At 46.6% G+C, this 23,714-nt stretch overlaps 1 protein-coding gene across 1 annotated transcript in view; it reads left to right on the top strand.

The window, feature by feature from the left end:
• Positions 1-22,690, top strand: part of LOC144165878 (sodium-dependent dopamine transporter-like) — a 37,674-nt gene extending 14,984 nt beyond the window's left edge. The window contains exons 4-8 of the mRNA XM_077695633.1: positions 572-703; positions 4,009-4,187; positions 14,119-14,294; positions 21,957-22,086; positions 22,649-22,690. Of these exons, the coding sequence (XP_077551759.1) occupies positions 572-703; positions 4,009-4,187; positions 14,119-14,294; positions 21,957-22,086; positions 22,649-22,690 (659 nt within the window). The remainder of the gene's footprint in view (positions 1-571; positions 704-4,008; positions 4,188-14,118; positions 14,295-21,956; positions 22,087-22,648) is intronic.
• Positions 22,691-23,714: the final 1,024 nt, after the last annotated feature.

The following is a 23,714-nucleotide window of genomic DNA, read 5'->3' on the forward strand; positions in this document are numbered from 1 at the left end:
GCCGTTACTACACCAGGGTGGCCAATCCTGCTCTTGTGAGGGAGTGCGTTGCTGGCAATGGTCGCCGGGGTCAGGCTGCACCCCAAGCCCCATTCTAGAATTCCATCAATACGTGGATTTTTAAAAAATCCGGTGGGAATTCTCCGGCACAGCGATTTGAGCCACGGTTCTTGTGCACGCGAGGCGGATGCTCTACCTCTACGCCACCGCTGCACCGTCCGTATAGCAACGAATAAAGGTGAATATTGTGGACACCTAGAAGTCCGCTGTTAGCTACCCAACCGATTTTAGTATTTCGCATGAAGGAAAAGCCTCAATTGAACAATTTCTTTCAAACAGTTCATTAACTATTGAAGTAAAACGAAGCGAGTGAAACGCACAGCTTAAGGGGATCCACACTGGCGGCACCCAAGAACCAAGACCGCAGTGCCTTGTTGCAGGAAGGCCACCGCTACGGGTCACGGAGTAACACTTAAGCGTAAAACGTACTCATAAGACGTCATACGGGTGACTGATTCTAATAGATATTGAAGGGAGTCACATCTTTTCCCCGTCCTTTTCCGGTATGCAGTTCCGTTCCTGCTGGCCTACCTGGCGTTCCTGGTTACCGTAGCGATGCCTCTCTTGTACCTCGAGGGCAGCCTTGCACAGTTTGCGGGAGACGGCAACCGAGGCATATTCAGCGCGGTGCCGCTCTTCATGGGTGCGTCACTGCGCTCTCTCCTCGCCCTTCATGCGCAATTGGATGATGTCTTGCAGGCTTCCATGCGTAGATTCCATGATACCTAAAACAGTAACGTAATAAGTATAACGGTTGTCTATCAGAAATGTTTGCTCATATTCGTAGGGCAGGTGATGACCAACTATAAAACGTTGCTACCGAAAAAACATATCAGTACGGTACCATGGATTTTTTATGCCCATGAAAAAACCTATCAAGTCCATACTTCTAAAAGCAGGCTATTCTTTTTAGCTGGGTCATCCGTGACCACGTATTTACAGCAGTCTTCACCTGGTTTTTACAACAGGTTTTTACAGCAATCCATCATCACGCCTTCAGACTTTGGCTGGCGGCATGATGATGGAGTGGCGCCATTGTGCCGTTCTGACGCATTATGGCGTCCAAGGAGGGAAAAAAAGTTCCTGTGTCTTTCAGCCGCCCCATTCCACAGGGGCGCTTTCCGGTATAAGCCGGGTGGCACTTCTCAAGCAGTGTAGTCACACCCATGGTGCCGAGCGCCAGGCCGGGGGGACGCTTGAACCTATTTTACCGCTAGGTGCCCGGCTCTGCCAAGGCACACGAATGCACATGGCCCTTGTGGGAGACTACAAGCCTTGGAAAGTTCACCCGGCTTGCACGGAAAATAGTCCCTTTGGAATGGGGCAGCTGCAAAAATGCAGGAACTTTTTTTTACTGAAGATTACACCAGAATTGCCTGAAGATTACCTCCCGCGGATATGTCACATGTTTCGAATGAGCCGAGCAACGAACAGGAAGACGAAGGACCAATGCACGTGCATCAGGCAGCGCGTTCTGGGCTTGTGTGCTTTTTGTGAAGTATAAAGAACAAGACGCTTGCTTTATTGAATGCCTAGTTTTCCGTCTTCTTATTTCTCGGGGTCTACTAGACCCCAAGGAACGGTTTTCCCACACACGTCTTGCGCGGCCTCGGTATACTGCCCTCGCTCTCACACTTTCATCATAATTTCCTCCTTTGCTTTCCTGCTCGCTCCACCTCGTCTGTCTTCAGTGCCCTCTTCGTTCGCTCGGTTACATCGAAAGACGATGGCACCACGAATCCAGAGGAGTGGGTGCTTCAGAGCTGGCCCTTTAAAAACCGTGTTGTCCCTCGGAAAGGCACTGTTTTAATCCGATGGTTACACTGTTATCATATGTGGGATGCGCCGGGACTCGCCAGCAAGTACGATTGCGATGTAAGCAAAGGACAGAAGCCACGTGCGCTGGAATATCCCGAACTTGAAAGTGGAAGGCGGCCTTGACTGGGTGCATGTCCAAGGCCCGAAAACCAAAGAAAGGAAATGTGCCATCCACAAAACAGCTTCGCTGGCCAAACACCTTGAATGTTTTGTAATTGGTGGGTCATTCCGCCCTCCGAAATCACCTGGCCAGCACACCTTTTAGATTCGCTTCTTCTGGTCGGCCAAAGAGTGCACAGATGTGAATCACAAGAATGCTTTATTTTAACAGCGAGGCTGGTTAAGCTGGTAGTATGGCCGGCGATCGTGCGCACTAGAATCTCTGCATGCAATACGACTCGTCTCACCACCGGTCGTTTCGCGATAGACCCGGTAGAAGCACAGCTCTGGAAACGCCTCGCGGGGAGGCGCGATGCAACTGGTACAAGCACGGCTCTACAAACTCGTCGCGGGGTGGCTCTGCTCTATTGGTTGGTAGGATGAGTGGTTAGTCTGGCGGTGCAGAGACAAAATAATGTCAAAACTATAGAAGGCAGAAATGTAAGAAGCGACAACATTAATGAACTATTTTATGGGCGTCCAATATGCCATACCAAACAAGCGGAACCATAGCCATCGAACGAGTTCAGAAATGTCGAGCAAAAAGCTCGTCCCGCCGACCCGTCCGCAACTATTGCTGCTTCACCGCAAAGCCAGTGGGCACGCGTATATCGTACATTGTTTAATGACTGAGTGTTCATTGCTATTTTGGGGGCTAACACAACAACATAGAGAAAACAAACTATTCTCCATGCGTAGACTTAGCGGAACCAAAAATAAGCTTAGTGGGCCCAGCCGCATCGCTGTTTGCCCAGTCTTCGTGCCGCTAGTGCTAAGCTCCCTAATATATTTTGTAATGGCAGTGACAGCGTCCATACAGTCGCACGTTATCCGGGGGGGCGGGAGGGGTGTTAGCCACTACTGTGTGCTCTCTCATACAAAAAATCTTTATACGAGCTACATGCATCCGTTTCCCCCGTAGGATCATTTAAACTCGTAGGATCTCTTAGGATCTACGATTGTAGGGTTGTCGAAGGATCGTCTACCCTCTTCAACTGCAGCCGCCATCTCCGTCCCGTCTTTGCCGCTAGAGGATTGTGTGAGCCATTCTCATGGACCAGGCAGTTTGGTAAACTGCTGCTGAGTCCACATTCACGCCTAAAATTTGACGCGACGTTTTAGCATTTGGTTTTTTAAAGTGTCTCGCCCATGCAGAATCATGATACTTGGGCCTTTTACTGCAAGGGCATCATATCACGATGTCGGTCGTTACTTCGGGGTATATGGTACAAAAACGCCCTTATGCCCAAAGGATAACAAACAGGTCAGTGAATGATCGGAATGCAGCCATATTTCTAGCGGAAGTCCTTATAAGCAAGGCAACTAATTCAGTCAAAAAGAAAATCTGGTTGTTTAAGCATTGTATGGGATTCCAACCGAGGTGTTTCGCACTATGAGATGAGCCAGGAAACCAAAGCTCAATTACTATGGCTGGCGTAAGGCGAAACTGGCAACAATGTTATATAAGCGTGGACGTGTTGGTGAAACATTCTAGGCACAGCACAAAATGTAAAGGTGCATGTGATGACTTGCGCTACCAGCAAATGTATAAGCGGTCTTATCTTGCGGTTCAGGCGGGACTATTTTTCATCGCTCGATATAACGGCATTTAAAATGCAGACGACAAACGCCAAGGGACCCAAAATGGATGACACACTCAATAACTTTTGCAATGAAATAAAGCTACCGTGTTCACAACACTGCGAACAACAAAGCTAACCTAAATTTTTCCGGTAGGCCGTTCGTATGACAGTATGGCGAACGTTGCGCTCGGGGATTACTTTGTGCCGTAGGATGGAAAGCATGCCTTAGGATGGAAAGCCTGCACATAGTATACCTAGATTGTCACTTTCCCCGCTATGACTTTGAATACCAGCCTGGTGCATTAGTAGGGACCATGGCTATAGGAAGGGTGGTTAGAGGTAACCCAAGAATCTCCGTTCCCTATTTGAGACCTGCCTGCTCGTGCAGGGCTGGGCTACACGATGAGCCTGTACGCGATCGTGCACGTGCTGAGGGACTCCGTGACGCTGTCCGAGCACCTGCTCCACTTCGTCGGCTCGCTGCGCAACCTGACCTGGAACGAGTGTTCCCAAGGGGTGGTGGGCAGCGACCGGGCCTGCTACGACGCCACCCGTCAAGGACACGCTGTGAGTGTCGCTATGTTCTTCACACTTGCGCGCCCACACACGCTCATTTGCCGAAGGCGCCTGGTGTTGTAAGGTCGGCTGACAGTAAAAACTGTGGTTGATTCCTGTGGAGTAGGAGGCGGTAAAGCACGAAAGTGAAATGCGCAACGAAATCTGCAGTGAAAAGACATTGTTTGGGGGGTCGGCGGCTGTGTCGTGGGGGTGCTCGGAGTCCTGCTGGCGGGTCGCTTCGGCAAAGGTGCGACGATTTTCTGCTCCGTGGCGTGTACGGGAGACGGCTGCATTGCGACGAGCTTAGCTTGGGAATGCGAGAGGCACAGCTCGTGGCTTGGACGTGCATGCGTGAACGCGTTCCACTTCCGGCTGGCGCGTCGCTCGTCGCACGAAAGCAGTAACGAACCCGACATTAACCCGTCAGAGTCGTTGCCTTTCAGCCTGCGCTTAATGCAAGTTTTCTTACAAGGGGGCCATCATACCCAAAGCAGTAAGCAGTGCATGGTGCCGCGATTCACGCGCGTCCCCCGTACACGAAGGCGCTGGCATCCAGCCGGCTACTGTCGACGATGATTAGCGTCCTGATTCGCTACTTCACTCTGCTTCTCCTAGCCGGCAGCACCATCTTAATGAGTCATACGCCTCGAGCACGCCTGTAGGGGCGCCACTGAAATCCCCCACGCGGCCTGTTTCGAAAGCATCCGCGGGAGTCCCCGGCCCGCGTCACCCTGTCACCGTTGATTTTTGGGCTTCTTCAAGACTGCGATGTACCGTTTGTACGCGTTCGAAATACAGAATAATGTGGAGCAGGCACCTCTGTTTGGAAGCGTGGTGTGTTTACGAGAGTATAAACGTTTATGACGCGATCTTAGTGTGGGGCATTCGGTTTGTATGAGCGCCAGGTGTGTGCCAGAGGCCGGCGTCCCGAAGCCGGCGCATGCATACAGATGATTGCAATTCCGCTGCCCTGAAATTTAATGGCCGTGTCTCCGTAAGCAGTGTTTCCTCCGATGGTCATGTTGCGGCCATGCGCAGTATGATGTAAATCGGCTTTGTTCGCTTACATAATCTAGCGGCGCACTCATACCTGACAGCACAACAGTTACGCTTGCCAATATCACATATAAGATATTGATCACTACCCTGGAGAAGCCAATGCGACATAAATTTCACAAACATTCTACGAAAGAAGTACTATTGATAATGCAAAATTATACTCGGGAGCCAGGCCACGACGACAAATTTAATGCTGGGTCGTCTTGCTGCGAGGTGAGCGCTTCCAAAGATTCATCTGTTCCAGTTATCCTCCACGAGAGGCGCGGAGATGGGCTTATAGAGTAATCCGCGTCCCCGACTGAACTCTTCTAAGAAACGTCGTCACATGACACAGGGAGACTGCATAATCTAGCATAAACGGAAATCAAAGGGCCTTATTAGATACCACACTCTTCCAAAGAGCCCGTGTGTACGATATTTCGGCGCACGGCGCAAGGTGACAGTGGTAATATGCTGCTGCCGTCGTCGACGCCCGCAAGAGCGACCAAGAAGCGCGCAGAAGCCCCCCCCCCCCCCGGGTAGCTCTTGTTGGCGTTCGAGCGCTCTGGCAAGACACAGCTTTCGTTTATAAGTGTTTAAATGTGCAATTTGCTAATCCAGGCGTCACCATAACAAATTGTTTAGTGCGCGGAAAGACAAAGAGACGCTAAAGAGAACCAAAACACTGCATGACCACCTATTAGCCCCACAGTGCTAATCCCGTAAACGCCGCGGAGAAGCGGTGGCAGGCGGCGCAGCGATCACGAAGCTCGAGGCGTATAGGGAAGGATATAAAGCATGTTCGTAGAGCTGTTTAGGTCTGAGTTCATAGCCAGCTGGTAGAGCGCCTCGTACGTCGCGTTGCGGCGAGAAGCGAGAGAGCTGGTGGGCTCGAATCCGGGCGGCGCCGCGTCAATGGCACTTTTTTGGCGACGTCATTTCCGTGCGGATATGACGTCATTGAGATCTTGGTGTGCCCCGCATAAAAAACTTTCGTGTTAAAAAGGAGTTGCTTAACGAATGCAGCGGAAGTGAGTTATTACAGCCTATGAAGCCGCCGTGAATAGTAGCACCTAGAACACATGCACGCATGCGTGATTGCAGGTATGTATGTTTGCATGCATACATGCATCTATGTATGTACGCACGTACGTATGAATGTACGTATGTATGCAAGTAAAGTCATGTAAGGTCTTGTAGTTCACGGCGACCATTTCCGGAGCAGGCGCGCGACCTATTAGGACCGCTGCTGTTGGCTGTCTGAACACATTTTGCGGGTAAAGATTGTGAAGAGCCCTTTCGCGCTTGCTTTCGTAGTGTGGCTGGCGCGACAAGCAGAGCGTGCACTGCCGGCGTTGAGAAATCAGCCGCGCGCTCCCCTTATCGCACCAGCCACTCTACGAAAGCAAGAGGGAAAGTTCTCCTTGCTCGTTTTACCCGCGCAAATCGTCGAAAGCACCAACTGCGGCGCCCCTGTTGGGTGACGTGCCCGCTCCGGGCCCGGTCGCCCCGGCCTTCAAAGTTTTGACACTTTGTACGTACGCATGTGGGTATTCATTTATGTATGTATGTATGTATGTATGTATGTATGTATGTATGTATGTATGTATGTATGGATGGATGTATGGATGGATGGACGGATGGACGGATGGACGGATGGATGGATGGATGGATGGATGGATGCATGCATGCATGTATGTATGGATGTATGGATGGATGGATAAATGGATGGATGCATGCATGCATGCATGCATGTATGTATGTATGTATGTATGTATGTATGTATGTATGTATGTATGTATGGATGGATGGATGGATGGATGGATGCATGCATGCATGTATGTATGTATGTATGTATGTATGGATGGATGGATGGATGGAGGGATGCATGGATGCATGCATGCATGCATGCATGCATGCATGCATGTATGTATGTATGTATGTATGTATGTATGTATGTATGTATGTATGTATGTATGTGCGTGTGTCTGCATACATTAATGTATTTATGTATGCACGTTTGCAGTCATGCATCATGCATGTATATACACTTGTGTGTATGAACGTATCTCTTTATGCATGCATGTGTAAACGGATTTGTGGATGTATTGGCGTATGTATGTATTCATGCATGTATGCGTTTGTAAGTATTTTTGTATGAATGAATGGACGTATCTATGCATGTATGTATGGATGGATGAATGTATACATTACCGCAATCTAGGTATGGACGTATGCATGCATGCATTAATTTACGCATCTGCGTATGTACGTATCTGCGTATGTATGTATTCATGCATTTATGTGTTTGTAGGTATTTTTGTATGAATGGACGTATCTATGCATGTATGTATGTATGGATGGATGTATATATTACCGCAATCTAGGTAAGGACGTATGCATGCATGCATTAATCTACGTATCTTTAAATGCACACATATGCGTACATATAGATGCAGGTATGCATGCGTGCATGGATGCATCTACGGATGCGTGCCTGTATGCATGCGTGTAATATTGATAGTACCCGGTTATGTCTGGGTTGGAAGCCGTGATAAAAATAATTGGTAAAAGATATTTTCGGTAATTTGTAACTTTTGTTTATGATATGAATACCATATGCTTCAAGTGGAGACGTGTAGTAACGCAAAGTCCCAACCATGCCACACCGTATTCAAACGCGAAAATTTGAAAAAGGTGTTTTAGGGGAGTGCAGTGTAAATAATCCAGCTGACCTATTTGTTTTAGTTACGGCAAATTACTTAATTTCGTTTTTGAAAATTTTCACTGGCAGCATTTGTATGCACATGCAATTTGGTGTATAAACGGCTGAATATTTTAACACAAAAGTGTTTTATTCAGGGATTCACGAGGGTTACACTTACGTCATATGCGTCACAGGAATGACGCCAGTACAATCAAGTAAGCACCCTGTAAAGGGTGCACCCCTGCACACTGCCTATTCGCGGGGATCTAAACTTTAGTACGAAAATGTATGTTATGCTTACGGTTGTTGGCTTTCTGGGTTTTATATTTTAACTCGAAGGTTTTCTATGCCGGGATACACGAAGATTTCACTGACGCCATATCCGTCAAAGAAATCATGCCAGTACACCTTTGCGGATGCAACCCGCCAGCAGGATGTCGGTCGCCAAGCACACCAACAATACAGCCGGCGAACCGCAAATCATGCTAAGCTGCAGATTTCGCTACACATTTCACTTTTCGTGTTTGACCGATTCCTATGAGAGAGAAATCAACCAGTTTTTTAGAGTAGTCCGTAAAAACACGTAATTCAGAAGCCTGATTCCTCCTAGTAAGTAGCAGTGCTACAAAAATCTTGTCAATTGTTTTTAGGCAATTTAATGGTTTGCATATATCTGCACATACCTCTTCGATGTCTCAATGTGCTTTTGAAAAAAAAAAGAAAAAGAAATTAAGGGGAAACTTATATACTCTTGCATGTGACGACGAAAAATGCTGAACGCAAAAATTTCGCGACAGGGAGTATCTAGTTTTCGTGTGTGTGTGGACTTTCACTGGGTCGAAGACGGGGACACAACAGGGGACACTTACGCGGGACAAGTGCTAGACATCACCTGTCGATGCTGATGTTGATATCTAGCGCCCGTCCTGCGTAAGTGCGTGGACCTGGACTCGCATAGGACACATTTTCACTCATTGAGGTTCGACTTTGACTGGATCGCAGTTTGGATTTCTGATCGCCGCTGCTCTGCGTTCAACCACCGTCGTTATTAGAAGGAGCATACTTCGGCAAAACTGGACCCCGCTCACTCACACTAGCTGAAAAAAATATATTTGTCTTCACGCAGTCACCTTCGTTCACGTTCAGCGCTCGCCCGGACCACTCGCAGACACGCTCACCACTTATCCTCCCCACTCGCACTCACTCGGGCTCACACTCACCACTGGCCGTGATCTTTTGGACTCACTAGCACTCGTCGTCACCACTCGCATTTACCGCTCTGACTCACCCGCAGCGCGTTTAGCCCTCCCATTCGCCACTCGCATTTGTTCACACTCGCGCTCACCTTTATTTTCCACTCACTCTCACTAGCACTCGCGCTCACGACTCGCACTCGCCACTACCATTGGCCACTCACAGGCAATCGCACTCACGTCCAACGCTCTCATCCCCCCGCACATTCACTGACAACTCAACACCGTGACTAATACTTCTTCGCATTCCAACTAATTTTGCCTTTCTTTACAGCACAGAAATTTCAACTTCGCTTCATATTTGTAAACCCCATCAATCATTCCACTCTGTGTAAATCTTGAAGGCGGCCCCATTGACATCGATACCAAAATCACACTGATACAGGAGGCTTCGAAATTGCTATGACCTCTATGAAGCATGCCGCAGTGGAGGGCTAAGGAATAATGTGGAGCACCTTGCGATCTTTAAAATACACCCAAATCTCCTGACATGCGATTTCGTTTTTCGCTTCCGTCACAAAAAATCGGGCGCGTCTCTGCTCTTTTCGTTGCAAATGTCTATCGTCTGTGGTCATCATTTGCCAAGTAAATAGCCTCCCTTCGCTTTCCCGCTCACCTCTCATGCTGTTCCTCTCCCATCGCGCTCCTCCCAAGGTAAATACGCTGTGCGCTAGAGGTTGGCTCAAGTCAATTTAAATTTACCGCGTTCTACTGCTGCAGGTCGGGTGCCTCGATGCCAGAGCTGCCGTATGGCGGACACGCGCGTGAATCGATGCGCCCTACTTCAACGTTTATAGAACCGAGTTTCCCTGCTCTGCGTGCGTTTCAAGCGGAACGTGGAGCATATCCCGTGGAACCTTTCGTAACTGTCTTCGTTTGATTTCTTTAAATGCCGCTAGAAGCTGTAGTGTTGCGGGCGACAGCAGGCGACACAATGACTTGTTTTTATGCAGTAGATGCAGCATTTTATTCGAATAAAGTATCCACGAATTTGTTATAAACACTGCAAATGTATCTTGTGTATTTATTTTATGCCTCAAATTTGGGTGATGTTTTGTTCTTGTTCCACAATGTTAACAAGTAGGAACTTCGCAACCGGACTTAGACGTTTAGATTTGGCTTTGGGGGACATACATTTAACGTGCCGATTATGTAAACTTTGGCAGGGTGGCTGAATCGCGTTACAGACAGAGAAAAAGGCATACAGAGAGGCCAAACGTATCACGTTCAAGTAGCCCAAGAAAGACTAGCGTCTTTAAGAAAACCCTTCCTTTGGTCGCAATCGAAACTGGGTCCCTCGGGTTTTGGAACCGGTGTTGATCCGATTGAGCTGTCAACGCATTCCGGGCGAACGGCATATCTTTTGGGTTCGTAGCGCGGGCGTTGGCTTTTAACTTGGCCGCGGGTTTCAGCGCGCGGTAACGTAATCCACCTTGGTATAAATGTGAAAGCATGCGGACGGAATGATCCGGGCCTGCCAGTCATGGAGAACTTTCAGCGGAAATTTCAGCAATAAACGTGAAGTGATGACATATAAAGCGGGAACTTGGTGCTCTACTAAAGAACTTGGAAGCGTAGTTAGGTAGGCTCAACGGGCAATGGAATGAATAGGGATCGGAGAAGCACTTCGAGATGAGGAAACGAGCTTCATCCGCTCCAACAAACTAGAGTAGAAGGTATCACAGGTTTAATAATACAAAAAGAAATGGACTTGGGCTGGCCACGTAATTAGGCGAAATGACAATCCGTTGACGACCAGGGTTGCAGAGTGGACACTGACAGACGGGCCTAAAAAAAGAGGAAGGGCAGTTACTATACTCGTGGAAAAAATAAGGAAATTTGGAGGCAACGAATGCACTACAGTGGCGCCGAACAGGAGTGGTTGGAGGTCGATGGGACAGGCCTTCGTCCGACCTTGGACCTAGTTGGCTGGTGCTGCAAAGCTGGCGGCCCCTCGCCCTTCGTCGGAGAGGGGCCGCCAGCTTTGCTCTTTCTCCAGCATTCCACCACAATTTAAAGCTGGGCCAATATTTTTCAATGCCACCGCTCCACAATATAAGTGTGTGGGACGCCTGTTTCAGCCACATGTAAGCTGGGCCACCAAGGTTAACCGGGATTGCACTATCGTAACTGCATTCAAGAGCGGCTTGTGCCTTGTTGTCAAGGCAACTGATGTTTCAGATTGCCGAAGTAGGGGCGGTTCGGCCAGTGATAGAAAAGTCAGCGTAGCAGTGGACCGCATTTTTCCTATGTTTCCGTTTTCCACAACGCGTCAACCCAAGATTGAGAGGTCATAATGACTAAAGCACTGGGAAAACTAGCAATTGGGAAAGAGGGGCAGCAGTAAAAGGAAAGGGTTTGGTTGGCCGCTTCGGGCTGATGCCTTAAAGGAACCATGAAGACAAAATACAAGTTCGTTTTATTCGAAAGATTTCGTGTTTATAGGGTCCCCAGCGCTTGCGCGGCAGCAAATAAATGCCGTATTCACTGAGAAATTATTCAATGTAGGCTATAATTTTGGTTCTCCCGCCAAATTGTGTGTTTTAATGACGTCTACAATGAAATCATAACGGCGCGTATACTAAAGAACTTTCACTGCGCGATTCCGCTCCGCAGCCTTGCTTGCCTGTCAAAGTTCCCAGATGGCGCTAGCATACTCAGCACTTTGCGATTGCTTTGTATTCGACCGTATTTACAACTGGCTTGTTATTGTTACGGTAGAAAGTAATCGCTTTGTGATACAGGGGTACGCTTGAGAAACACGGTCACGTAAGGCAACGTCGCTTACGCCAATCGGCCAGCGTCGTACAAGACAACTCCAAAGCATCGGACAGCCATGCAGCTAAAACGATCATAGTGCGCCAAGTACCAGCAGCATTGCGATCGGTACTTCTATGTTTACGTGTATTTTCGTAACTTTTGCTGTTACCGCACAATTCGTACTGCTGTAAAATGATATGCATTACGTTTAGGCGCAAACAGCTCCTTCGGCAAGTTTATAAGCACTGCGTAATTCGCGTCTGCTTTTGCCGGCCTCCGCCTATCGAAGAGCAGTCTGGTATGACATCATAGCTTCTGTTGCGGCAAATGAGCTAGTGGTTCGCATTGCCATTCCTTTTTTCCCTAATTATATAGAGTATTTAGGCGAAGTTTACGTTAAAAGTGGTGTCAGTATGGTTCTAACGAGGCAATCTTTTGAATGAACCAAACTCGCGTTTTGTCTTCATGGCTCCTTTAAGCATTGAAAAATACCGGACCCGATGGCCAGCCCCGAAACGATGGCGAGGCTCACTTTCCAATAACACGACAGGGGGGAGCGGAGTGTGGGTGGGTGGACTCATGAGCGAGCATGGAGGGGTGCAGGATCTTTCTAACATTTGCACGTCCATCAACCCTCTGAAAATCCAAACTTCTTTGTCTGTGTCTGAATGGCGCAGTAAGGTAGGCATCAGCTTCATAACACGAGGGACCTAGGTTCCTTTTCGAGCCTGAAAAAACATTTTCTTAAGGCCCTTCTCCGATCACCATCGTTTTCAGAGAAAGTTAAGTTTTCTGCTCTACGTTTTCAAAATTCTCGGAGGAATGATTTAGATAGAGAGCGGCGCTTTAAAAAGTTTGATGCTTTTCACTATTGCTGTAGTTTAATTTCTAGACAATACAGGAATGATGAGCTCCGCCATATTAGAAATGCGGTCTCGAAAACAGAAGCCCTAGAATTGCCAGTTTAATCGGGCGTAGTCATTGCCTTTAGTGCTTTTCTGCTTGCCTAGGGTGCAATTTAAAACATATACTGTTTGCCTATTTTTTTGCGGCGTCGCACAGCACAATACTTCGAGATTGTTTTGTGCCTTTGTGCGATTCCCATTGGTTAGCAAATATCAATAGGCTATTTCACTCAGTGAAACATGTCGGGAATCATTCACAACATCCAATTAGCTCCGAAATGCAGATTCCCATCACTGGTTTTGCTCAGGACAAAAACCTAAAACTGCTTCTGAAGGATATTTCCCGGCTACATATATCAGCAAAAATCATTTCGGTATCAGTCGAGGTGAGCGATATACTCAGCGATTTGCGAAACACCATTTTCTTGATTTTCTATGTTAGTTAGGTATAATTCCCAAAAATGCCACTTTATTTGGTCCCTAAGCCATGGTAGAATTGTAGCCCCGAAACTTGGGTCTAGGCCCAGCAGTTTGGGCTGGACTTAGATTTATAAGTCTTTTAGTGTATTCGGCACTCCAGTGTATAGCTACAGATGTATGTGTGGGGGTATGGATGTACCCACGCATGTATGTATGCGTGTATGCATATATATAACGTATGTATTTATGTATGTGTTTGACCAGATGTTACTCAAAATTTTATGTGCGAATCGAACAGATGTTCAATGCACTTGGAAGGCTAGAGTAGACATTTGAGATGTGAGCGTGATTAATGTGCCCGGAAACGGGCGCTAGCTGTTAAAATACATCATGCCTAACTGTGTCAAGGACTGGTATACGTGGAAGCGTAGATACGCGTTCTAGTTATTATTTCGCCGCACGTGTTTGCTGCAGCTGAGAGTAGCGGCACGTTTAAACATCATGCGTGGTTTGAAAAAGGGTTGCAAAACATGTTCCAATCCGACTTCATAGTCGATGTTATTTACTTTGTATATCCGCATTCGGTCGTCGGGAAAATCCCTGTTCACACCTCGAATAAGTAAACTGAAGTCATGTATATATTAGTTGCTGCAGGCACAGGTGATCTAGAGAGCAGAATACGTAACCAAAACTTTCAGAAGCCTTTTCGTGTTTGACTGCTATTTTCCGGGTATGGAATACAGAGCTTTCCTAAAATCGGTTCGGGGTGCACCGCTTCTAACCCCGGTTGATGGATTCCTGACTTTTGCACATTTTTGAACAGCCTGGGCCAAATTTTTTGCGTGACTTCTGTGCAGCCGCTGTGCAAGAGCGTGCGCGGTCGCCTGGTCGAATCGTTCCGACGCCAGCAGCTCGACCGGGGACTCCCGGCCTCGAACGGAGACCTGCTGGCGTTGGTTCCTGCTCGCGAGTACCGCGAAGGCGCAACCGCTTGCGTGCCGGGAGTCTACGACCCTCTCCACGGTCACCACATGTCAGTGTAACGTCACCAGAGCTGGTGCTCACTGATTATTCTGCTTAAACAATCAATCAAATCTTTATTTTTTCTCTTGAGAAAGAGAGGGAGGAATAGGGAAAAAGCTGAACATTTGCAGCTTGCCGGAGTCCAAACCCCCCCATTTTATTTTGTCCGGTACGCTTTTGTAATATGCCATAGTTATCAACGTAGCGTGACTAGTACACTCCATTTTACAGAATCAAGTATTTTCCAACTTGGAATAAGAACGGAAAAAAGTGGAAATTTTTAATGAATATCAAGTAAAACAAATAGAGATTTTCGAAGCAACTATGGGTAATGCAATACAAACACGCATACATATACATATCCACATCTATACATGCATATACACATACATATGTGTAATTACAAAATATAATCAAGGGTTGAAAAGTATGCTTAACATAGCTAAAAAATTAGGTCAGCATATATGTTAGGTAGTCAATCATGGGCATTTAACGCCCATAATGTATCATCACTTCACACGTTTCGTTGAATATAAATTGGGGAGGCATAGGAAGACAAATAACAAGGAAAAAGACAAAACTCCACCAAGAACGACAGTGCATTACCTATTCTGAGTTAAGTAAACAGAAATAAAATGCGTAAGTAGCGAACGAGTCGACAGCATGGAAATATCAATACCCAATGACGAAAGGTTACTTAGAAGCAGTGCAATGGTATAAGATAATAACTGCATTCCGTAGGATGTGCGACAAAAACGTTTAATCCATGGGTATTGTTCTCGAGTATTGAATTCATAAGGGCGTTCGACAAGATTACATAAATTTGTGAACTGCTTATTTCGCGTACGAATATATGTCCGATACGTACAGGCGAGACGAAATTAGTAAAAATAGGCTGTTGACAATATTGCATGAACGGAATAAATAATTAGTGTATGAGAATTGTATGGGCCATTAACAAGAATTCGTATCACCCGTATTTGCACACTGTTAGTTTGGTTGTGTTTGTTTTGGATGTAGTTTCCCAGACTAAATGACAGTAATTGAGTATGGGTAAAAAAGTCCATTGTACAAAACTCGTTTTACGGCCAAAGGAAAAAACGTGGTGATTCCGAATTAACATTCTCGTAACTCTGTTGAATTTGCTGCATGCGTGTTCAACATGCCAATCCCATGTTAAATGTTCAGAAAATATTACGCCAAGGGATTTAGCGTGATCAACATTTTCAATATTATTTGTATTTAAATATATCCGTGATCTTATGTTTAAGGCTGCATTTTTTGCTCAGTACAATATTGCCTGCGTTTTTTGGTATTAATTTTTAAAAAGTTTTCTTCACACCATTTAGAGATCCGCTATAGGATTTTATTTGCGCTGTATATTAAGCTATCTTGATCTATCCCACGCAACAGTATTGATGTGTCATCCACATAGCCTATCCAAAGGGTGTCATCTAAAGGTTGAAAAATGTCGTTTAGGTATATAAGGAACAGCAGAGGTCCAAGAGTGGTCCCCTGAGGTATACTAGTGGTTACTCGTTTCTTGTCAGATTGTACACCTTGGCGGCTTACATACTGGCACCGATATTTTAAATAGGACTCCAGAAGCTCATTTGGCTTTCCACGTACGCCATATTGGTCTAATTTGTGTAGTAGTATTTTGTGATTCACGCAATCGAATGCTTTAGAGAAATCAATATACAACCCCAGTACGACAGCCTTTCGTTCAAATACATCTAAAATGTACTCTTTTTTTTTGTTAGTGCTAGTTCGGTAGATTTGCCTTTTTGAAAACCGTATTAATCAGTAGAAAGAAGTGAATGCTTCGCCAAAAACGTGCTCAAACGAAAAATGTAATATTTTTTCGAAACCTTTGGACAGTATGGGCAAAATAGATATTGGTCTAAAGTTACTGGTGTTATCTATATCACCGGCTTATCTATTGCTATAACTTTTGCTATTTGCATTTCAGAAGGAAAACAGCCAGTTTCTAAAGCTAAGTTGTACAATATTTTCAGAATCGGAGCTAGAAGGTCACTAACATACTTTACTGGGCCCATCTGCATATCGTTGGAATCTTTTGCTTTGGAATTTTTAAATCTGTTAACAGCATTTATTATCTCAGCCTCATTGGTGGGAAAAAATACCATACTACTAGTAAAATTTCCTTCTGTATGCAGACGTGGGTAATTTCTTATATGACAGCCGCCCTGGTCGCCTACTAAGACAAAATAAGTATTTAGTCGACCTGAAAGCTCTTTGCCTTAACAATGCGATTATTTACTGTCATACTTTGAACAGGTGTCTCATTCGGTCGAATAAGGTAGTTAACCCTTTTCCATAATTGTCAGTGTTGTTTGATACGCAGTGAAAATAGGTAGATTGAAAACACGTCATTTTTCTGAGTCCTTTGTGCGTACAAACGCCGCGTATAATTGGTTCTTTGCCTTAATTTCCAGAAAAAGTGATTTCGTTATCCAAGGCTTGCGTCATTTCTTGGACTTAGGGGCAGCTACGTATGGAAAGTGCGTTCTATAAATGTAATAATATCGGTGAAGCATTGCACATTGAGTCTGCATCGGTTTTCAAAATCACGCCATTCCAGTTATGATTTAGGATATCCGTGCGAAATGAGCTGTGTTACACCAGTTATGCTTTGATAACGTGCTGGAGGCCTTCCTTCCGCTATCTTTTCTTTATAGTCACGAATCATTGCAAAGATAGGTAGGTGGTAGCTAATTTCATATTCTAGAGTACCACTGTTTCCAACAAAATTACCAGTATTTGTGATAATGAGGTCGACAAGACTTTCAGATGATAATGTTATGCGAGTAGGTACAGTAATGACATTCTTAAAACCATACGATTCAAGTATAGATAACAATTCATTTTCCTGCTTAGATGTTTTAATCTGGTCAATGTTGAAATCACCTCCAAGAAAAAGAGTATTTGTTAATAGATGCAACATCTAAAAAGGTTTCCAAAAAACAGAGAAAAGCTTGCGGGTCCGCATTTTGCGGACGATAAATCACTGAGAACATTTTTGAACCATCTACAACAGTTACCATTTCATAATTTAGGTTGGAAACGGTCAATTCACCGACAATCTGAGGATTCTGCATTTTCTTGATTAATAACAGTACACCACCACCTGGCCTATCTGGACGACTCAAAACAAAACATCTGTAGTTAGGGTACGAATAAGGAATAGAGTGTTTGGTATACCAAGTTTCCGAAGGTATGATTGTGTCAAAAGAGATGCCACAACTTTCAATTAATAGATCGAGACTTTCATCCTTGTTTTCTAATGAACGCACATTGATTTTAAGAATGCACATACTCTTTTTTTGTACTGCTGGTTTGCAAATCAGAAAGTTCCACTACCATAGTGAAACAGCTTTAACCGTCCATAAAGAGAAAAATCCAGCTGCTCATGTGGTCGAAGTTATCTTGTCGACATCGCGTAGGGCACGAATCCGGAGTATCGGCGTCTTATCGTCTCGGCGCACGAAGATTTTTCCGTCTTTCGCCCATGCGTACTTCCATCCGGCTTGTTTCATTTAGTGGCGAAGCTCCTCTTCCTCGGGCTCTGTCCCGTCCCTCGTTGCTGCTGTATGCGGCACGGCACATTGATGACGATTGTGGCAGGATCCCCCTAGGGATTGGCTAACCAAAGATTGGCCAAAGAGGTCAAAACGTTCAACGCGTTCGTTGCTACCCGACAGGAAGAGGAAGAAGAAGAGGTTGTCGTTCGTCGCCTACGAGCTCAAGACACGTACCGGGGGTACACGACACAAGACGCTCTACAGAAGGCGACGTCCCGTTACCGTCTTTGGTGCAGCTCGAACGACCACAAGCGCCGACCAACATCAGAGGGACCTGTATCGACATTGCCTTCTCCAACTTCCAAATACAACCTCTCATCGAAGATCCTCTCGCCACGTAGTTCACCGAGCACAAAATTATATTCTTCAAAGGAAAGCGCTTCCCACAGCTTTGTAATGAGTAATGTAATCCTAGTATATAATTTCATCGATATGTAAATAATGAACACCATACATAAGTGTACATAAAAACACCCCTACCACAACGTGTCGAGGCTTCAAATGATGTGCGGGTGAATACTTCACGCTTTACCGATAAGCATTGGAGCTTCGCGCCTCTCATCATCATTCACTTCGTAGAGATGGTGGAATTTTTTTCCAACCGCGGCACCCAGAAGCTGTTTATTTTGCCTAGTCAAATGTTCATTTACGTAAACGGGTGCCTGTACGGTGCATCCAAGTTCAGTTGTCGTGATCCGCATCTTTTTGGCCTTGGAAAGAAAAGAGTTACGCTTCTCTCGACGCACAAAGCGTACAATTTTATTCGACTCGTTTTGTTTAGCGGTAGGAATCCTGGGGCACACATCAATGTCGTCTTTAGTGGCTGGCTCAATGACTATTTCAGACATTTTCAGAATAATTTCTTGGGCAGCCTGGTCTTCTGGTACACCTATTACTTCCAAATTGTTAGATTTGCCGTACTGCTCGAGTTCTTCTACTCGCTGCGTAAGCCTGCCGTTCTCTTCTTTCAATGCTAGATTGCTGGCTGTTAGTTCTTCTATTTCCTTCATCATAGCTTGCATATCTTTGTTCGTCCTTGTCGCCTCATCACAAGTGTCACTGCAATATTTTACGTTATATCTCAGCTTGCGGAACTCATCAGCCATCTCCTTTCGGAAATCATCAAACTCGTGCTTAAGGTTAACATCAGACCATCAGTTGCCTTTTTCCCACTGCGAGCACTCATCATCCTCGAATCGCAGTGAAGGAACCCAGCACAACGAATCACACTAGGCAAAAAAACAGACACAACTCTGTTCGGCAGCGGTACAAAAAACGCGAATGTGTTGCAAGACCTTAGCTCTTACCTGCTGAGACGAGTATTTACCCTGTGCACACTTGGTGCCCCGCTGCCAAACAAAGCTTTCGGCCGCTACGTCGGGCTTTATGTAGGAGGCGGGGCGGGGGGCGTCACTACCTGGTCCGCATGAGCCGTAGGATTCGGACCAAGATATCCTTCTTTCACGCGTATCCCGGCAGCATTGTGCAGCCAACTGTTGCGGTAGTTGCGTCGTCCAGGTTCCACCTTTTAGTCAGCTCATGATTTCCGCGATCTGCTGAGACAGAAGTATTTAGCCTGTGCGCACTTGGCGCACCGCTGCCGAACAAAGCTGCCGGCCTCTGCGTCGGGCTTTATGTTTTCTTCGTATTATTTTTGCTTTATATATGTTTGCTTTATATTGCTGTATATTGCTTTATATTGAACCTGCTTTATATTGAAGTACTTCTCTCTAGAATTACGATTCTATAATGGTGAGTACTTTAATACTGGTATTGGAATATAACTGTCCGTATTTGCACAAATGCTGGGTTAAGCACCGGAGATTGCTCCTATTGCACCTCTCCCATACCAACACACACACACACACACACACACACACACACACACACACACACACACACACACACACACACACACACACACACACACACACACACACACACACGCACACGCACACGCACACGCACACACACCACTGAGGTACTTTGCAGAAACGTGCCCCTGTTACAAACGGGCCTGATAACGAACGGCCGATGGAAGAATGAGTCGTATCCCAATGCAGTGGAGATACAGCGCAGCAGTACATTGTTCACCCTCGCAGGCTTCGGTCGCCTAACTTGGCGTCTAATTCATTTGCAATAGAACGCGTCAGAGGGACAGCAGGTGTGTTGCGAGGTGATTGGGTGCCGGAAAACCATATCACTGTATACATCCTCACTGCTTTTTGTCATAGGCCGGTTGCTAGTAGTTCGGTTTGTAATCAGGAAATTTTTATTGTATATCAATATATATTGGCTGTTCCTCCACGCCGGCAATTTGGCGCCATGTAACCAAGTAGGGTCTTTTGTGTGTTAGCATCAGTTACTGGAGGGTGGAGGAAGAATTGAATCGAGTAAGATAAGGAAGCCGTAATCAATGCTCAAGAGATACTTGAAGGGAGGCCTCATACCGCGAAAAAACGCTTTGAAAGACCAACACAATTACCCTCCACCCATGGCCAACTGAACCAGCTGTTCGGTTTCCTTTAGCATCACAAAAGAATGGAAAAATACTGCACCCGACTTTTAAACAGTCCTTTGAATTAAATTGTTGAAGCAAACCATACATATTTACAAATAGGTTGTAAATGGTCATCATTGAGCAACTTGTATCACGTTATCCGGCCCTTTTTTTTACTCTCATCAGGTGCTAACGAGCAGTTACCAAACAATGAAGTGAAAGCTGCTTAATTAGAGCTGTAGTTCTGTGAAGGAGTTCACGGTGTCATTAAACTCAATATGCCTCCGTACAGCTTAATGCCAATTTTTGCATAAGATCGCAACTGTGGTTTTTTCGCGGAGTTCTTAGCCACCAGGAAGACCAAATCGCGTCATGGCTAACAAATCGATGCTGTGTTGGGCGCCCTTGGAAAAGTGAGTTGACAAGGCTTACAAATCCAAAAAATAAAAAAAACCCGTTCAAACAGGCCATTTCACCAGAAGGAACCAGCGAATGCCCCGTTATGAGTACAAAACAGCGTAGGCGTGCGGGGGTCACCACCAGCAAGAAAACACCAAGCAACCTCTTTCGTGACATGCTACAGTCAAACCCGTTTATAGCGAACTGCAATATGCACCGCGATTAGTTCGATATATCCAATAGTTCGATATAGCCGAACCCGCCTATAACGAGCTGATTATTACGAGTCCGCAATCCGCGGGAGCCCGCCCGCCTTCCTCCCTCACCAACTCCGCCATCCGCGAATGCAGAAACGAACACAGTGCAGTAGCCATTACCATACCAAAATAATTCATTTATTGCAAGTAATAACGCTACTTTCCGCCTTAACTGCGCAGGTTACAAAAAAAAAGCGGTGAGTTTTGTTTTCACTTTCGTTTTGGTGGCTTTAACTAGCATAGCATTCCCTACACAAAAAATTGTTTGCACCAGTTCGAGTCCGCATCCTCAAAAATCTAAGAAGCATTGGCGGAGCACATCGACTGCCGAAAGCGCTTCATTATAAGCGTCGGACGAATTTCACTCGTGACATCATCGGGAACGCTGTCGAGCTCTTCCCACAGTTCACCGATGCTGCTGTCTTGCTCCGGACTCGCTGACAGGGAGGGTTCCGTCGCGAGTCCCGCGCGTCGCAAATAGTTACGGAAAGTATTGGGCGTCACGTCGCTCCGTTCGAGGCGCAATGTATCAGTCGCGGCTCTTGCTTCGTGGTCGCGGCCAATCCACATCTCAATCGCCGCTCCGGGACCATGCATTTCGGCGGCCATTCTAGGCGCCCAGAGTTCGATATATCGGATGTGAACTTCGTTATAAGGAATATGTTTGCCATGTATTTCCGTAACTGAATTATTTTTGTTCGATATATGCCATAATTCGCTCTATCCGGGTTCGTTATAGCCGGGTTTGACTGTACGCGGCTGTTGTATCAATTCAACTCATTGAAAGTTCTAGTTTCCTTTTATCAGACGACTGAGCAATGATAGCGACGATTGTTTTGATACTACTGATCCCCTACCCAGCTTCATAGCTGGGGCCATCCTGTTAATGCTCCATACGTTTATCCCTGCAGGCGTCGTGCCGGCATCGGCTGGTCCGAAGGAGCGTTCGACGAGATTCGAGTGCATCCCTTACTCTCGCTGGCCGCTGTGTGGATGCTGGTGTTCGCCCTTGCCAACCGGGGGTTCACCACAGTCAAGAATGTAAGCTCTACCGCTATTTGTCCAGTCCTAGCTCTTCACACAAGTTTTAAAATCATAACCGGTTATTTTTCAAAGTATCAAAAAATTGGGGCAGCTTCAAAGCGCGAAAACTGGGCACACAGCAATGCTGGCGGTCCCACCTAGCCTATTCTTTGTTCGACTAAGTTTATGCGAGCCTATGTTGGGGCCAACTGTTCTGCGTCTTTAGTTCTCCGAGCCATGGTCAAGTTTTTTTGCGCGGCGGCGTTTTCCCCCAAAACAGCAATGAATAATTGGTTATTAAAGCATGTACAATGTAGGTGTGCCCACTGCCTTTCCGGTTAAGCTCCAAGAATAGTTTAGGGCGCAGCAGGATGAACGTTTCTTCATCGGAGACAAGGCTTGTTGCGTGCGCTTCTGTTATTTCGTACTTCCACCTCAAAGTTCTTCATGACGCTAGGCCCGGATTGTTTTGTCCCCATGATTTCGCATCTGTCCCAAGCTGCACCGGGTTAGCGCGTGCTAGAACCGGCGGCAACCGGCTTCGCAAACTCGGTGTCTGTAATGTGTAATGTGTCTGTAGCGTGTGTGCGTCCCAGTTCAGGAGCGCAAGCACGTGTACTAGCGAGTAGAAGAGCACGCGAGAGAGCACGCGAGTTCACGCGAAACCATGCGACAGAAGGGCACACGGACGGTGGGGTGTTCTTCAAAGTTGAGCGGTGGCGATGCGCGCGGTTACGTCATATATAGGCATGGTTTGACTCTGCCTACCTGGCTCGGAGAGTGTAGTGACGGGCGCCTCAGGACGGAGGTGTTTTTTTGGTATACGTTTTCCCCCGGCAACGTACCAAGCTCAAGCTTAAACAGGTCTGCTGCTAAAAAGGAAAATTGTGACGCTATGACTATGCTTCCTGCGCTCTTCACGAGGGCACCAACGCTCCTCATAATTAGCACACTATTACCAGTGCTAGCTCCGATGACCTCGGCATCATCACCTGCACATGATCAACATTACCGCTTGGACGGTGTTGCGTCTAGTAGCGACCGCAGTCTGCTGGTAGCGGGGCCGGTCGCCGTCGCTTCGTCGAGCCAGGACTAGGGGAGAGCTTAGAGCAAACTCAACGGGTTTATTTACATTTTTACAGTCAGTTGTCGAGATGAAGACAGAAGACAGATCTTGGCGGGCCGCAGCACGCCCTTTTTGTTGACCGCCGATCCCTAGTTCCCTAGGTTAGGGATCCCCATACAAAACAATGCGGACCAATGGTGATGTGTACGTTCCTCGCTGTGAAACACCGCCCTCGGGTAGGGACACGCCTTTCAGGTATGACGGCAGATAAACAGCACACGCACACACACACACCCTTGCCACTCGTCAGGAGCCTGTAGCAGAGGGGAAGAACGGAAGACGCGCGGGCGCCGCGTATTCTTTTGGTGTCTGCCGCACGCTGCGTTCCCAGGGAGCCCAACAGCACAGATTAACAAGGTTCGTGGAATCACTCCGGGAAGGGTTAATGGCTTGACCATCGCCACTGCCTTCTTCGCTGTGCTGCCGCCGCCACGGGGTCCCATTGTCCGGTCGTCGCCGTCTGGGCTTTCACGCGCACACGCGTTCAGTTGCTCAGGCCGGGGGAATACCGGTGGCTCCT

The sequence above is a fragment of the Haemaphysalis longicornis genome, unplaced genomic scaffold (genome assembly GCF_048455015.1).
Source record: "Haemaphysalis longicornis isolate Haplotype H1 unplaced genomic scaffold, Haemaphysalis longicornis Haplotype H1 scaffold_15, whole genome shotgun sequence".
Classification (NCBI taxonomy): Eukaryota; Metazoa; Arthropoda; class Arachnida; order Ixodida; family Ixodidae; genus Haemaphysalis; species Haemaphysalis longicornis.